Genomic DNA, 18,461 nt, shown 5'->3' on the forward strand with positions numbered 1-18,461 from the left:
ATGACCGATTTAAGCTTCATCAACAAACCCCAGTCACAACCGATCAAATACAAGTCCATTATTGACGTTTTCAATGAGAATGCGAGCGAGTTTCCGGAGAAGGAAATATGCATCCAGCGTTTCCCTGACGGATCTCGACGTCCGATAACCTACAGCGACCTGAAGCGGAAGTCAATGAGGACTGCTTCGTACCTGGTGGGTCAAGGTATTAAAGTAGGAGATAAAGTAGGAATCGCGGGTCAGAACTCGATAGAATGGATCATCGGGGAGCTAGCTATCCTCATGGCAGGCGCCGTCAGTGTTCATCTGCCAATGTTCGAAGGGAATTTCCGGAAGACCCTCGAAGGAATACAGATTTCAGAATGTAAGTCAGCTCTACTTGATCCAGAGAACGACGTCAAGTTTTTAGAAGACATCGAGGAATATGTAAGCAACAATCCATCAAATGAAAGAAGTGGATCAGAGAACCTGGTCTTTGTCCTACTCCGGAAGCATGGGAAATCTACCCTACCTGATGTGGAATCAATGGAAAAATCAGATGAATCTCACACAGAGCGGAAACTTCCTCGAATCTTTCCGGAGACCACGGCCATTATTTTATGACATCTGGTTCAACAGGAAAGCCTAAAATGGTTGAATATACACATTTAGCATTAGTTAACACGGGATCCGCTTACATGTTCACTCGCGGTGTCGGCGAGAAAGGGGAATCATTCTTCAACGATCGACCTTTCTCCTGGATGGGAGGTAGTATTATATACTGTCTACTACAGGCGGACACAAGAGTGTTTCGGGATGGCAGGATAACTGCGAAAGGAGGCGATATTATGGACCTCTGGAATATCATCATGGAAGAAAAATGCACCAGTGGTCTTTTCCTGCCTTTCACCATCTATGATATGTTGCAGAACAAAGATAAAATCGCCAAGACAGGATACCGAATGAAATCCGTCATCACTGGAGGTCAAATAATCAAACGTAAAGAGACAGGGATTCTAGGAGAGGTTTGTGAAAGCTTGTACATGCTGTATGGGTCAACAGAGGTAGGCATAGTGACTTACTGTCAAATAGACGGACGCATGGAAACTGGACGTCTTGGGTCCGTTTTCCCCGGAGTTCAAATCAAAGTCGTTGGTGAAGATTTGAATACGGTTGTTCGTGGGGAAATGGGTACACTTTATATAAAATCACCTTGGATGTTGAAAGGATACTTCAACGCAACAGAAGATCAAAATAAATCCATTGTAGACGGCTGGATGAATACAGGAGACGTCGGGATTCTAAGGACAGACGGACAACTCATAATCAAAGGGAAAATGAACAATATCATCAAACGAGGCACTCTAAAAGTGCTATCGGGGGAGGTTGAAGAATGCATAGCCACAATTGCAGGCGTGAAAGATGCTGTTGTCATCGCAGTTCCAGATCCCCGGTTGTATGAAGAGGTTTGCGCATGCGTTGTGTTAGATAAAAATACCTCAGTTACCATACAGGATGTTCGGACTCGCTGCGCAGAAAACCTTGGCGACAATGTCGTAGGACAAGCCCCCACTTTTTATCTCGTGTTTGATACACTGCCACAGCTAGGAACGGGAAAACCGGACAAGGTCAAAATTAAACAGGACGCAATGAGCAGATTGGGCATCAATACTCAGTAAACTGTTAACGATCTGCAGAGACGTGCTCTTTTACATAATTTTGATAAACTTAGAGTTTTATTAATGGTCCTTTAGGTCGAGCAGGATCGCGTACCTTAATTTAGGCGTGATATAGATGATGGAACTCTCCAGATCATATACTTAACCAGGTCTTAAACCAGATAATACATTTTCAATTTTAACTTTATTGTATTAAAGATATCCAGATCTTTATAACAAAGGAAGCTTTTTTGTTTTTATTTTTGGTATATTAATTTCTATGGTTTGTAAAAGCTGCAATTTAGCCAAGGCGGATTAGACCACGTCATCTATTGTTCTTGAATTGTGGAGGATTGCTCATGTGTTTATTAAGTTGCTTTTGTAACTCGTAACTCGTGACCAATAGGATACTCAGTGTCGGTTGTTGCGTGTGGATGTTTATGTCATGCAGGTAGCTACTGTTATAGACGAACGGCATTTGTCACTTTGACTACTTTCCCCCTACAGCAGTAGCTACAGGTCCTAACTAATCTAATGACTTCATTAATCCAATTCATCAAAATTTGCACCTTACGTGATTAACATTTAAGGGGCTAAATAATTGGAGACAACATGTAGACATTTCAAAACACTCGATTAAAGTATGTATCGGTGAATGGTCTCCAAAAAAAGACACCAAACGTACACCACAACGTCAACACAAGACATCAAACGTACACCACAACGTCAACACACGACACCAAACGTACACCACAACGTCAACACACGACACCAAACGTACACCACAACGTCAACACAAGACACCAAACTTACACCAGTGTCAACACAAGACACCAAACTTACACCACAGTGTCAACACAAGACACCAAACTTACACCACAACGTCAACACACGACACCAAACGTACACCACAACGTCAACACACGACACCAAACGTACACCACAACGTCAACACACGACACCAAACTTACACCACAACGTCAACACAAGACACCAAACTTACACCACAACGTCAACACAAGACACCAAACTTACACCACAACGTCAACACAAGACACCAAACTTACACCACAGTGTCAACACAAGACACCAAACATACACCAGTGTCAACACAAGACACCAAACGTACACCACAGTGTCAACACAAGACACCAAACATACACCACAACGTCAACACAAGACACCAAACGTACACCACAACATCAACACAAGACACCAAACGTACACCACAGTGTCAAAACAAGTCACCTAACGTACACCACAACGTCAACACACGACTCCAAACGTACACCACAGTGTCAACACAAGACTCAAAACGTACACCACAGTGTCAACACAAGACACCAAACGTACACCACAGTGTCAACACAAGACACCAAACATACACCACAATGTCAACACACGACACCAAACATACACCACAACGTCAACACACGACACCAAACGTACACCACAGTGTCAACACAAGACACCAAACGTACACCACAACGTCTACACAAGACACCAAACTCACACCACAGTGTCAACACAAGACACCAAACTTACACCACAACGTCTACACAAGACACCAAACGTACACCACAGTGTCAACACAAGACACCAAACATACACCATAGTGTCAACACACGACACCAAACTTACACCACAAGATACCAAACATACACCAGAACGTCAACACAAGACATCATACGTACACCACACTGTCAACACAGGACACCAAACTGACACCACAGTGTCAACATAAGACACCAAAGTTACACGAAAGTGTCAACATACATCAAATGTACACCACAGTGTCAACACACGAAATCAAACGTACACCATAGTGTCAACACAAGACACGAAATTTACACAACGAAACAATGCAGCGACAAACTCATATACACTGTATACGATATAAAATAGCCATGTACGGTAATCTTCTTTTTCTGGATACTACGAATTGAAAGAGAAAGTCATTGTTGATAATCGGTATCAGATAATGAATGGACATTTCATTGTTAGAAAAACAAATCGTTGCATAACAGAAATTTTAGAATTTGCTCCGACTGGCGAAACAATGTTGGTATTTGAAATAACCATGCAGTATTCAGCCACAGGCACGGGCATGGAATAATTTCAAACATCAGTGAAACAAAAAAAAATTAAGAAGCGATACAACATCTTTCTATATCATTATATTCATGTACTATGTACACAGATTGACGAATATTAGGTTGCATATCATACACTGGAAGACGTAAGTATTATAGTCGTATAAAAGTTTTTAATTACTTGTTTTGATGAAATTTTAATTTCATAATTATAACAGTAGAATGGAGTTACAATGACGTAATTTAGAAAACATTGTGTTCCGATACTGATCATTAATACGCGTATTACATTACCTTCTATGTGGTATTAATTAGTACGTACATAAAGGCTTTAAGAATAATCAAATTATATTTGTACCCAACACAAAATATCCGGATATCTGGCCATCAAACCAGCTTGATATGATTTTTTGTATTCACAAAGAGGAAAGATAAACCTTAAATCTATGAAATATACATATTCTTATTTGCGCAAAAAGTGTTTGTTAATTGCAATGAATATTCATTAAATGACCGTAAACTTGCATCACCTGGCTATTCGCAACTTTCAAATGAGTCAATTTTAATTCACAATCCGGTCAAAACGCACAGCGATCTATTTTGCTACTGTGAAAATCACTGTGGTCACGTGACATTTTACCTGTATTTTCAGCCCAGATTATCGCTGTACGAACGACCATACTTCTTTACAGGACGACAATCAAAACTGACTTCAAATCCCTACATCGTAACCAGCAAGGTGATTACAGGTATTTATACACATGTGACTTCCTTGATATCATATAGTTAGTACTACAGATCCGTGTAATCAAAGTTTACAGCCATATTGGCCATATTCCCGGTGGCAGTTTTCCTTTCACGACGTTGTTTTCTGAAAGTCAACCTAAAGATCGTTACTCGTAGCATATTCCGGGAAACGTTTTCCATCAGTCATTGATAGAAAGATTGTTGACAAATTATTAGTAAGATGCATTGATTTGAAATATGTGATGTTAAAACAACCTAATCATTGATGGTTTCCAATTGGTTTTGGGACCTAATGGGTAAATTGAAATTGACGAACATTAATTAGGTCTTGAAAACACACGGTACTCAGTATCATTTAAGTATCGGAAAAGAGGTTATTCACTTATATATATATTCAAGTTTTATGAACTTGAATTATTCGTGGAAGCTTAAAATTATTCCGAGAACTTAATTGCATTTGTGGGCGTTCAAATGTGTTCCAGGAAACTTAAACTATTTCATGGATCTTAAATGTATTCATGGGATCTTAATTTTATTCGGGGATCCAAAAACGTATCCTAGGGAACTTAAATAAATTACCGGAATCTTGAATACATTTCCAGGAGCTTCAATGTATTCCAAGATCAATAATGCATTCCTGGGAGCTTAAAGTATTACGGGAACTTAAAATATATTCTCGGGAACTTACAGAATTTTTTTTTGGGAGCTTAAATGTATTCCGTGATCTTATATGTATTCCGGGATTTTAAATGTATTCCGGGATATATATTAAATGTATTGCTTAAGCTAAATGGTATTCCCATGAACTAAAATGCATAAAATGTAACTTGCATGTATTCTTGGAGTCTTGGAGTACATCATGTATTTCATATTTCAAGTTGAATTATTTAATGTTTTATATTGGTCATGATATTTATACTGTATGTATTTTCCAGTGGATTACCAACTATGACCGAGTTAAGCTTCATCAACAAACCCCAGTCACAACCGATCAAATACAAGTCCATTATTGACGTTTTCAATGAGAATGCGAGCGAGTTTCCGGAGAAGGAAATATGCATCCAGCGTTTTCCTGACGGATCACGACGTCCGATAACCTACAGCGACCTGAAGCGGAAGGCAATGAGGACTGCTTCGTACCTGGTGGGTCAAGGTATTAAAGTAGGAGATAAAGTAGGAATCGCGGGTCCTAACTCTATAGAATGGATCATCGGGGAGCTAGCTATCCTCATGGCCGGCGCCGTTAGTGTTCATCTGCCTATGTTCGAAGGGAATTTCCGGAAGACCCTCGAAGGAATACAGATTTCAGAATGTAAGTCAGTTCTACTTGATCCAGAGAATGACGTCAAGTTTGTAAAAGACATCGAGGAATATGTAAGCAACAATCCGTCAAATGAAAGAAGTGGATCAGATAACCTGGTCTTTGTCCTACTCCGGAAGATTGGGAAATCTTTCCTACCTGATTTGGAATCAATGGAAATATCAGATGAACCTCACACAGAGCGGAAACTCCCTCGAATCTTTCCGGAGACCACGGCCATTATTTTCATGACATCTGGTTCAACAGGAAAGCCTAAAATGGTTGAATGTACACATTTAGCATTAGTAAACACGGGATCCGCTTACATGTTCACTCGCGGTGTCGGCGAGAAAGGGGAATCATTCTTCAACGATCGACCTTTCTCCTGGATGGGAGGTAGTATTATATACTGTCTACTACAGGCGGACACAAGAGTGTTTCGGGATGGCAGGATAACTGCGAAAGGAGGCGATATTATGGACCTCTGGAATATCATCATGGAAGAAAAATGCACCAGTGGTCTTTTCCTGCCGTTCACCATCTATGATATGCTGCAGAACAAAGATAAAATCGCCAAGACAGGATACCGAATGAAATCCGTCATCACTGGAGGTCAAATAATCAAACGTAAAGAGACAGGGATTCTAGGCGAGGTTTGTGAAAGCTTGTACATGCTGTATGGGTCAACAGAGGTAGGCATAGTGACTTACTGTCAAATAGACGGACGCATGGAAACTGGACGTCTTGGGTCCGTTTTCCCTGGAGTTCAAATAAAAGTTGTTGGTGAAGATTTGAACACGGTTGTTCGTGGAGAAATGGGTACACTTTATATAAAATCACCTTGGATGTTGAAAGGATACTTCAACGCAACAGAAGATCAAAATAAATCCATTGTAGACGGCTGGATGAATACAGGAGACGTCGGGATTCTAAGGACAGACGGACAACTCATAATCAAAGGGAAAATGAACAATATCATCAAACGAGGCACTCTAAAAGTGCTATCGGGGGAGGTTGAAGAATGCATAGCCACAATTGCAGGCGTGAAAGATGCTGTTGTCATCGCCGTTCCAGATCCCCGGTTGTATGAAGAGGTTTGCGCATGCGTTGTGTTAGATAAACATGCATCAGTTACCATACAGGATGTTCGGACTCGCTGCGCAGAAAACCTTGGCGACAATGTCGTAGGACAAGCCCCTACATTTTATCTCGAGTTTGATACACTGCCACAACTAGGAACGGGAAAACCGGACAAGGTCAAAATTAAACAGGACGCAATGAGCAGATTGGGCATCAATACTCAATAAACTGCTAACGATCTGCAGAAACGTTCTCTTTTACATAATGTTGATAAACTTAGAGTTTCATTAATGGGCCTTTAGGTCGAGCAGGAATGCGTACCTTAATTTAGGCGTGATATATATGATGAAACTCTCCAGATCATATACTCAACCAGGTCTTAAACCAGATAATACATTTTCAATTTTAACTTCATTGTATTAAAGATATCCAGATCTTTATATCAAAGGAAGCTTTTGTTTTGTTTTTATTTTTGGTATATTAATTTCTATGGTTTGTAAAAGCTGTTTATTTAGACATTTTGATTGTTAGCCCAGGCGGATTAGACCACTTCATCTATTGTTCTTGAATTCGGAGGATTGCTAATCTGTTTATTAAGTTGCTTTTGTAGCTCGTAACTCGTGACCAATAGGATATTCAGTGTCGGTTGTTGCGTGTGGATGTTTATGTCATGCATGTATATGTTAAGGGTCATGCAGGTAGCTACTGTTATAAACGAACGGCATTTGTCACTTTGACTACTTTCCCCCTACAGCAGTAGCTACAGGTCCTAACTAAACTAATGACTTTATTTATCCTATTCATCAAAATGTGCACCTTACGTATTCATGTTAACTTGTAACTAAATGATTAACATTTCAGGGGCTAAATAATTGGGGACAACATGTAGACATTTCAAAACACTCGATTAAAGTATGAATCGGTGAATGGTCTCCAAAAAAAGACACCAAACGTACACCACAACGTCAACACAAGACACCAAACGTACACCACAACGTCAACACAAGACACCAAACGTACACCACAACGTCAACACAAGACACCACACGTACACCACAACGTCAACACAAGACACCAAACGTACACCACAGTGTCAACACAAGACACCAAACTTACACCACAACGTCAACACAAGACACCAAACGTACACCAAAGTGTCAACACAAGACACCAAACATACACCACAATGTCAACACAAGACACCAAACGTACACCACAACGTCAACACAAGACACCAAACGTACACCACAACGTCAACACAATACACCAAACATACACCACAACGTCAACACACGACACCAAACATACACCACAACGTCAACACAAGTCATCAAACGTACACCACACTGTCAAAACAAGACACCAAACGTACACCACAACGTCAACACACTACACCAAACGTACACCACAACGTCAACACAAGTCCTCAAACGTACACCACACTGTCAACACAAGTCACCAAACGCACACCACAGTGTCAACACAAGACACCAAACATACACCACAACGTCAACACAAGACACCAAACTTACACCACAGTGTCAACACATGACACCAAACATACACCACAACGTCAACACAAGACACCAAACATACACCAGAACGTCAACACACGACACCAAACGTACACCACAGTGTCAACACAAGACACCAAACGCACACCACAGTGTCAACACAAGACACCAAACATACACCACAATGTCAACACACGACACCAAACGTACACCACAACGTCTACACAAGACACCAAACTTACACCACAGTGTCAACACAAGACACCAAACGTACACCACAACGTCAACACAAGACACCAAACATACACCAGAACGTCAACACATGACATCATACGTACACCACACTGTCAACACAGGACACCAAACTGACACCACAGTGTCAACATAAGACACCAAAGTTACACCAAAGTGTCAACATACATCAAATGTACACCACAGTGTCAACACACAAAATCAAACGTACACCATAGTGTCAACACAATACACGAAATTTACACAACGAAACAATGCAGCGACAAACTCATATACACTGTATACGATATAAAATAGCCATGTACGGTAATCTTCTTTTTCTGGATACTACGAATTGAAAGAGAAAGTCATTGTTGATAATCGGTATCAGATAATGAATGGACGTTTCATTGTTAGAAAAACAAATCGTTGCATAACAGAAATTTTAGAATTTGCTCCGACTGGCGAAACAATGTTGGTATTTGAAATAACCATGCAGTATTCAGCCACAGGCACGGGCATGGAATAATTTCAAACATCAGTGAAACAAAACAAAATTAAGAAGCGATTCAACAACATCTTTATAATCATTATATTCATGTACTATGTACACAGATTGACGAATATTAGGTTGCATATCATACACTGGAAGACGTAAGTATTATAGTCGTATAAAAGTTTTTAATTACTTGTTTTGATGAAATTTTAATTTCATAATTATAACAGTAGAATGGAGTTACAATGACGTAATTTATAAAACATTGTGTTCCGATACTGATCATTAATACGCGTATTACATTACCTTCTATGTGGTATTAATTAGTACGTACATAAACGCTTTAAGAATAATCAAATTATATTTGTACCCAACACAAAATATCCGGATATCTGGCCATCAAACCAGCTTGATATGATTTTTTGTATTCACAAAGAGGAGAGATAAACCTTAAATCTATGAAATATACATATTCTTATTTGCGCAAAAAGTGTTTGTTAATTGCAATGAATATTCATTAAATGACCGTAAACTTGCATCACCTGGCTATTCGCAACTTTCAAATGAGTCAATTTTAATTCACAATCCGGTCAAAACGCACAGCGATCTATTTTGCTACTGTGAAAATCACTGTGGTCACGTGACATTTTACCTGTATGTTTTAGCCCAGATTATCGCTGTGCGAACGACCATACTTCTTTACAGGACGACAACCAAAACTGACTTCAAATCCCTACATCGTAACCAGCAAGGTGATTGCAGGTAATTATACACATGTGACTTCCTTGATATCATATAGTTAGTACTACAGATCCGTGTAATCAAAGTTTACAGCCATATTGGCCATATTCCTGGTGGCAGTTTTCCTTTCACGACGTTGTTTTCTGAAAGTCAACCTAAAGATAGTTACTCGTAGCATATTCCGGGAAACGTTTTCCATCAGTCATTGATAGAAAGATTGTTGACGAATTATTAGTAAGATGCATTGATTTGAATTATGTGATGTTAAAACAACCTAATCATTGATGGTTTCCAATTGGTTTTGGGACCTAATGGGTAAATTGAAATTGACGAACATTAATTAGGTCTTGAAAACACACGGTACTCAGTATAATTTAAGTATCGGAAAAGAGGTTATTCACTTAAATATATTCAAGTTTTATGAACTTGGATTATTCGTGGAAGCTTAAACTTATTCCGAGAACTTAATTGCAATTGTGGGCGTTCAAATGTGTTCCAGGAAACTTAAACTATTTCATGGATCTTAAATGTATTCATGGGATCTTAATTTTATTCGGGGATCCAAAAACGTATCTTAGGGAACTTAAATAAATTACCGGAATCTTGAATGCATTTCCAGAAGCTTCAATGTATTCCAAGATCAATAATGCATTCTTGGGAGCTTAAAGTATTACGGGAACTTAAATATATTCTCGGGAGCTTACAGATTTTTTTGGGGGGGAGCTTGAATGTATTCCGTGATCTTATATGTATTCCGGGATTTTAAATATATTCCGGGATATTAAATGTATTGCTTAATCTAAATGGTATTCCCATGAACTAAAATGCATAAAATGTAACTTGTATGTATTCTTGGAGTCTTGGAGTACATCATGTATTTCATATTTCAAGTTGAATTATTTAATGTTTTAAATTGGTCATGATATTTATACTGTATATATTTTCCAGTGGATTACCAACTATGACCGAGTTAAGCTTCATCAACAAACCCCAGTCACAACCGATCAAATACAAGTCCATTGTTGACGTTTTCAATGAGAATGCGAGCGAGTTTCCGGAGAAGGAAATATGCATCCAGCGTTTCCCTGACGGATCTCGGCGTCCGATAACCTACAGCGACCTGAAGAGGAAGGCAGTGAAGACTGCTTCGTACCTGGTGGGTCAAGGTATTAAAGTAGGAGATAAAATAGGAATCGCGGGTCCTAACTCTATAGAATGGATCATCGGGGAGCTAGCTATCATCATGGCCGGTGCCGTTAGTGTTCATCTGCCAATGTTTGATGGGAATTTCCGGAAGACCCTCGAAGGAATACAGATTTCAGAATGTAAGTCAGTTCTACTTGATCCAGAGAATGACGTCAAGTTTTTAGAAGACGTCGAAGAATATGTAAGCAACAATCCTTCAAATGAAAGAAGTGGATCGAAGAACCTGGTCTTTGTCCTACTCCGGAAGATTGGGAAATCTTTCCTACCTGATTTGGAATCAATGGAAATATCAGATGAACATCAGCCAGAGCCACAACTTCCTCGAATCTTTCCGGAGACCCCCGCCATTATTTTCATGACATCTGGTTCAACAGGAAAGCCTAAAATGGTCGAATGTACACATTTAGCATTAGTTAACACGGGATCCGCTAACATGTTCACTCGCGGTGTCGGCGGGAAAGGAGAATCATACTTCAACGATCGACCTTTCTCCTGGATCGGAGGTAGTATTATATACTGTCTACTACAGGCGGACACTAGAGTGTTTCGGGATGGAAGGATAACTGCGAAAGGAGGCGATATTATGGACCTCTGGAATATCATCATGGAAGAAAAATGCACCAGTGGTCTTTTCCTGCCTTTCACCATCTATGATATGCTGCAGAACAAAGATAAAATCGCCAAGACAGGATACCGAATGAAATCCGTCATCACTGGAGGTCAAATAATTAAACGTAAAGAGACAGGAATTCTAGGCGAGGTTTGTGAAAGCTTGTACATGTTGTATGGGTCAACAGAGGTAGGCATAGTGACTTACTGTCAAATAGACAGCCTCGTGGAAACTGGAAGTATTGGGTCTGTTTTACCCGGAGTTCAAATAAAAGTCGTTGGTGAAGATTTGAACACGGTTGTTCGTGGAGAAATGGGTACACTTTATATAAAATCACCTTGGATGTTGAAAGGATACTTCAACGCAACAGAAGATCAAAATAAATCCATTGTAGACGGCTGGATGAATACAGGAGACGTCGGGATTCTAAGGACTGACGGACAACTCATAATCAAAGGGAAAATGAACAACATCATCAAACGAGGCACTTTAAAGGTGGTATCTGGGGAGGTTGAAGAATGCATAGCCACAATTGCAGGTGTGAAAGATGCTGTTGTCATCGCAGTTCCAGATCCCCGTTTGTATGAAGAGGTTTGCGCATGCGTTGTGTTAGATAAACATACCTCAGTTACCATACAGGATGTTCGGACTCGCTGCGCAGAAAACCTTGGGGACAATATCGTAGGACAAGCCCCTACTTTTTACCTCGAGTTTGACACACTGCCACAACTAGGAACGGGAAAACCGGACAAGGTCAAAATTAAACAGGACGTAATGAGCAGATTGGGCATCAGTACTCAGTAAACTGTTCACGACAGGAAGAGACATTTTCTTTGACATAATTTGGATAAATAGTTTTATTAATGGGCCTTTAGGTCGAGTAGGACCGTGTACCCTAATTATAGGCGTGATATAGATGATGAAATTATCAAGATCATATACTTAATCAGGTCCAAACCAGATAACAGATTTTCTATTTTACGAGGTAAGCTTTTATTTTGCATTGTTGGTATATTAATTTGTATGGTTTGTAAAAGCTGCTACTTTAGAAATTTTGAATGAGGGAAACAGTGGATTTGTATTAACTACATTTGTATGGTGATTGTCAGCCCCTACGATTTGACGATTTCATCTATTGTTCTTTGTTAGAATTGTGTACAATTGTATACATGTTGATGATGTTGCTTTTGTAACTCGTCAAAGATATGATATTCATTGCCGGTTGTTGCGGGTGGACGTTAAGGCCATAGATGTAAATGTTAAGATCAGAGATGTGGATGTTGATGTCATGCATGTAGATATTAAGGTCATACCAAGTCTGTGTCTTTGTCATAACCCAAGAGTAGGATCACGTGCGTTTGATGTTTTTGATAAAAGCGACATAATCAAAGTTGTGACATTGATGTCGAACTCCCAAGATAAAATACATTGTTATATATCATATAGATATCATTAGCCATCACATAAATATCCGGATTCTGTCAGTTTTGTATGTTACCGTATTGTGTGACGTAACTTTTGTACATCTCCGGAAGTTGTTTTTATACTTAGGTAGTTGAACAAATGGTTGAACTCCAACCACGTGTTTGCCGATTCTCTCAATCAAATAACTATCACAAACCAAACTACTTCCCCATACACACAACGTAACTAGACCTTCGTTCCATCAACGTGACTCAACTTTACTGATATTTTCCCATAGGAAAGCATTACAGAATTGAGAGAAGGTTGCTTACTGAGATATTATCCTTAAATGATGTCATGATTTCCTAGAAAAATTAAAGTTAAGGGATTTCCTTAAGTTTAAGAACATTGATGAATGCGCATGCGTATCTGCGTGTTTACGTCAGCTGAGCCACGAACATGAATGTGTAGCGTCCTAACGGAGAGATCTAATAAGGCCGATGTGCAGTTAATCGAAAAGTTTCTTTTCCTGCACCAATACCATTACTTAATCAATTCAAAACCAGTGAGCTTGAATATATTAATTTCAAAGAAACAACGATTTGCTGAACATCCGATATGCAGTTGTTAACATTGTTCAAGATTTTATTGGATTCTGCAGGTACTGTCGTCGGTCCGTTTGATTAAAAAATGCATCAAACCTTTTGATTTTGTATATTTTTTAAGTAATAGACACCGAGTCAAAATATCATACTAAACCCATGGCAAGGCTGACAATGTGTATTTCTTGTCAAGTTATGTTGGGCGAGAAACGGAGAAAAAGCTGCATTAAGTGTATTTGTAATTTAATATAATTGGGTACTATGGTTATTTTTATCAAATGATATTTTATGTAAATAGAATAAACAATCCGGTAGTGCTGCAAACAAGAGACAAAACGGGCCTGTATTGCTCGCCTGTTTCTGATAGCTATTGTTAAAGACGAAATGCGTTTGACACTTTGATAACTTTCCCGCTACAGTTCCTAACTAATCTAATGCCTTCATTGATCAAATTCATCAAAATTGCACCTTGCACACAAGACACCAAATGTAAACCACAACGTCAACACAAGACACCAAACGTACACCACAACGTCAACACAAGACATCAAACGTACATCAGTGTCAACACAAGACACCAAACGTACACCACACTGTCAACACAAGACATCAAACGTACACTACAACGTCAACAAAAGACACCAAACGTACAGCACAGTGTCAACACAAGACACCAAACGTTCAACACAGTGTCAACACAAGACACCAAACGTACACCAAAGTGTCAACACAAGACAACAAACGTACACCAGTGTCAACATAAGACACCAAACGTACACCACAGTGTCAACACAAGACACCAAACGTACACCACAGTGTCAACACACGATACCAAACGTACACCAGTGTCAACACATGACACCAAACGTACACCAAAGTGTCAACACACATCACACCTACACCACAACGTCAACACAAGACACCAAACGTACACCACAACGTCAACACAAGACACCAAACGTACACCACAACGTCACCAAAAGACACCAAACATACACCACTCTCAACACATGACACCAAACGTACACCACAACGTCACCAAAAGACACCAAACATACACCACAACGTCAACACAAGACACCAAACGTACACCACAACGTCAACACAAGACACCAAACGTACACCACAACGTCAACACAAGACACCAAACGTATACCTCAACGTCAACACAAGACACCAAACTACACCACAACGTCACCAAAAGACCCCAAACATACACCACAACGTCTTGTGGACCCCAAACGTACACCACACTGTCAACACAAGACACCAAACGTCAACCAGTGTCAACACAAAACACCAAACGTACACCACACTGTCAACACAAGACACCAAACGTCCACCACAGTGTCAACACAAGACACCAAAGGTACACCACACTGTCAACACAAGACACCAAACGTTCAACACAGTGTCAACACAAGACACCAAACGTACACCAAAGTGTCAACACAAGACAACAAACGTACACCACAACGCCAACACAAGACACCAAACGTACACCACACTGTCAACACAAGACACCAAACGTACACCACACTGTCAACACAAGACACCAAACTTCAACCAAAGTGTCAACACAAGACACCAAACGTACACCACACTGTCAACACAAGACACCAAACGTCAACCAAAGTGTCAACACAAGACATCAAACGTACACCACACTGTCAACACAAGACACCAAACGTACACCACATTGTCAACACAAGACACCAAACGTACACCACACTGTCAACACAAGACACCAAACGTACACCACAATGTCAACACAAGACTCCAAACGTACACCACAGTGTCAACACAAGACACCAAACGTATACCTCAACGTCAACACAAGACACCAAACGTCAACCAGTGTCATCAACACAAAACACCAAACGTACACCACACTGTCAACACCAGACACCAAACGTCCACCACAGTGTCAACACAAGACACCAAACGTACACCACACTGTCAACACAAGACTCCAAACGTCCACCACAGTGTCAACACAAGACACCAAACGTACACCAAAGTGTCAACACAAGACAACAAACGTACACCACACTGTCAACACAAGACACCAAACATACACCACACTGTCAACACAAGACAACAAACGTACACCACACTGTCAACACAAGACACCAAACTTCAACCAAAGTGTCAACACAAGACACCAAACGTCCACCAGTGTCAACACAAGACACCAAACGTACACCACACTGTCAACACAAGACACCAAACGTCCACCACAGTGTCAACACAAGACACCAAACGTACACCACACTGTCAACACAAGACACCAAACGTACACCACAATGTCAACACAAGACTCCAAACGTACACCACAACGCCAACACAAAACACCAAACGTACACCACAGTGTCAACATATGACACCAAATATACACAATTGATATAGATGATGAAACTCTCAAGATCATATACTTAACCAGGTCTTACACCAGATAATACATTTTCAACTTTAACTTTATTTGATTAAAGATATCCAGATCTTTATAACAAAGGAAACTTTTATTTTGTTTTTATTTTTGGTATATTAATTTCTATGGTATGTAAAAGCTGCTTATTTAGAAATTTTGATTGTCAGCGAAGGCGGATTAGACCACTTCATCTATTCTTGAAATGTGGACGATTGCTAATCTGTTTATAAAGTTGCTTTTGTAGCTCGTAGCTCCTGACCAATAGGATATTCAGTGTCGATGTTGCGTGTGAATGTTTATGTCATGCATGTAAATGTCAAGGTCATGCAGGTATAGCTACTGTTATAGACGAAAGGCATTTGTCACTTTGACTACTTCCCCCTACAGCAGTAGCTACAGGTCCTAATTAATATAATGACTTCATTTATCCTATTCATGAAAATTTGCAACTTACGTATTCATGTTAACTTGTAACTAAATGATTAACCTTTAAGGGGCTAAATAATTGGGGTCAACAAGTAGACATTTCAAAACACTCGAATAAAGTATTGATCGGTGAATGGTCTCAAAAACAAAGACACAAAACGTACAACATCCGACATCAAATATACACCACAGTGTCAACACAAGACACCAAACTTACACCACAGTGTCAACACACGACACCAAACGTACAACACAGTGTCAACACACGACACCAAACGTACAACACAGTGTCAACACACGACACCAAACGTACAATACAGTGTCAACACACGACACCAAACGTACAACACAGTGTCAACACACGACACCAAACGTACAATACAGTGTCAACACACGACACCAAACGTACAATACAGTGTCAACACACGACACCAAACGTAGACCAGTGTCAACACACGACACCAAACGTACACCATAATGTCAACACACGACACCAAACGTACAACACAGTGTCAACACACGACACCAAACGTACACCACAGTGTCAACACACGACACCAAACGTACACCAGTTTCAACACACGACACCAAACGTACACCATAATGTCAACATACGACACCAAACGTACAACACAGTGTCAACAGACGACACCAAACGTACACCACAGTGTCAACACAAGACACCAAACTTACATCATAATGTCAACACAAGACACGAAATTTACACAAAGAAACAATACACCGACAAACTCATATACACTGTATACGGTATAAAATAGCCATGTAAGGATACCTTCTTTTTCTGGATACTACGAATTGAAAGAGAAAGTCATTGTTAATGATCGGTATCAGATAATGAATGAACATTACATTGTTATCAGAAAAAAAATACTCATTTCTTAACAGAAATTTCAGAATTTGCTCCGACTGGCGAAACAATGTCGACATATTTGAAATAACCATGCAGTATTCAGCAACATGCACGAACGTGGAATAATTTAAGCATCGGTTGAGTTTGAGCGCTGTATGAAAATTGAAACAAAAAGTATTAAGAAGTGATACAACAACATCTTAAAACCAGAATTCGTTTTTAGGTGCTTCATGTTGGATCCCAATGTTTTCACTTTAGACAAGAGGCCCAATGGGCCTGTATCGCTCACCTGGCTCTACAGCAAATTTGCAGTTGATTAAGGTCATTTCTACAGATTCTATGCTGATAGCAACTTTATTCAAATATCAGAGTAAGCTAGGTTTATTCATGTCAATAATTTTTCTAGTCCTTCATTCCAGCATACTATTGGCCTAAGATCTGGTCTTGGTGACTCTTGGCTCTAAGCATGCTACAGACAGGCCCAATATCAAATCCCTGGGCCTCTTGGTTATTGAGAAGAAGTCTTTTAAAGATTTTAGCCTATTTGACCCATGTGACCTTGAATGAAGGTCAATGTTATATATCTGAACAAACTTAGTAGCCCTTCACCCCAGCATACTACAGGCCCAATATTAAGTCCCTGGGCCTCTTGGTTATTGAGAAGTAGTCGTTTGAAGATTATAACCTATTTGACACATGTAACCTTGAATGAAGGTCAAGGTCATTCATTTGAACAAACTTGGTAGCACTTCACCCCAGCATGCTACAGGCCCAATATCAAGTCCCTGGGCCTCTTGGTTATTGAGAAGAAGTCGTTTGAAGATTATAACCTATTTGACACATGTAACCTTGAATGAAGATCAAGGTCATTCATTTGAACAAACTTGGTAGCACTTCACCCCAGCATGCTACAGGCCCAATATCAAGTCCCTGGGCCTCTTGGTTATTGAGAAGAAGTCGTTTGAAGATTATAACCTATTTGACCCATGTGACCTTGAATGAAGGTCAAGGTCATTTTTTTAACAAACTTGGTAGCACTTCACCCCAGCATGCTACAGGCCTAATATCAAGT

General features: G+C 39.8%; 4 protein-coding genes across 4 annotated transcripts; all 4 read left to right on the forward strand.

Moving 5' to 3' along the window:
• Positions 1–603, forward strand: LOC117317487 (bacitracin synthase 1-like). Its single transcript, XM_033872297.1, has one exon. The coding sequence runs from the start codon at positions 1–3 to the stop codon at positions 601–603; it is 603 nt and encodes a 200-aa protein (XP_033728188.1).
• Positions 604–629: 26 nt separating this feature from the next.
• On the forward strand, positions 630–1,658 carry LOC117317488 (salicylyl-CoA synthase / salicylate adenylyltransferase-like). Its single transcript, XM_033872299.1, has one exon. It carries the CDS (start codon positions 630–632, stop codon positions 1,656–1,658), a length of 1,029 nt encoding a protein of 342 aa, XP_033728190.1.
• Positions 1,659–5,419: 3,761 nt separating this feature from the next.
• Positions 5,420–7,084, forward strand: LOC117317489 (3-[(3aS,4S,7aS)-7a-methyl-1,5-dioxo-octahydro-1H-inden-4-yl]propanoyl:CoA ligase-like). Its single transcript, XM_033872300.1, has one exon. It carries the CDS (start codon positions 5,426–5,428, stop codon positions 7,082–7,084), a length of 1,659 nt encoding a protein of 552 aa, XP_033728191.1. The 5' UTR covers positions 5,420–5,425.
• Positions 7,085–10,800: 3,716 nt separating this feature from the next.
• On the forward strand, positions 10,801–13,549 carry LOC117317490 (medium-chain acyl-CoA ligase ACSF2, mitochondrial-like). Its single transcript, XM_033872301.1, has one exon. The coding sequence runs from the start codon at positions 10,801–10,803 to the stop codon at positions 12,457–12,459; it is 1,659 nt and encodes a 552-aa protein (XP_033728192.1). The 3' UTR covers positions 12,460–13,549.
• The last annotated feature ends 4,912 nt before the right edge of the window (positions 13,550–18,461 follow it).

The sequence above is a fragment of the Pecten maximus genome, chromosome 19, assembly GCF_902652985.1.
Source record: "Pecten maximus chromosome 19, xPecMax1.1, whole genome shotgun sequence".
NCBI classification, from domain to species: Eukaryota; Metazoa; Mollusca; class Bivalvia; order Pectinida; family Pectinidae; genus Pecten; species Pecten maximus.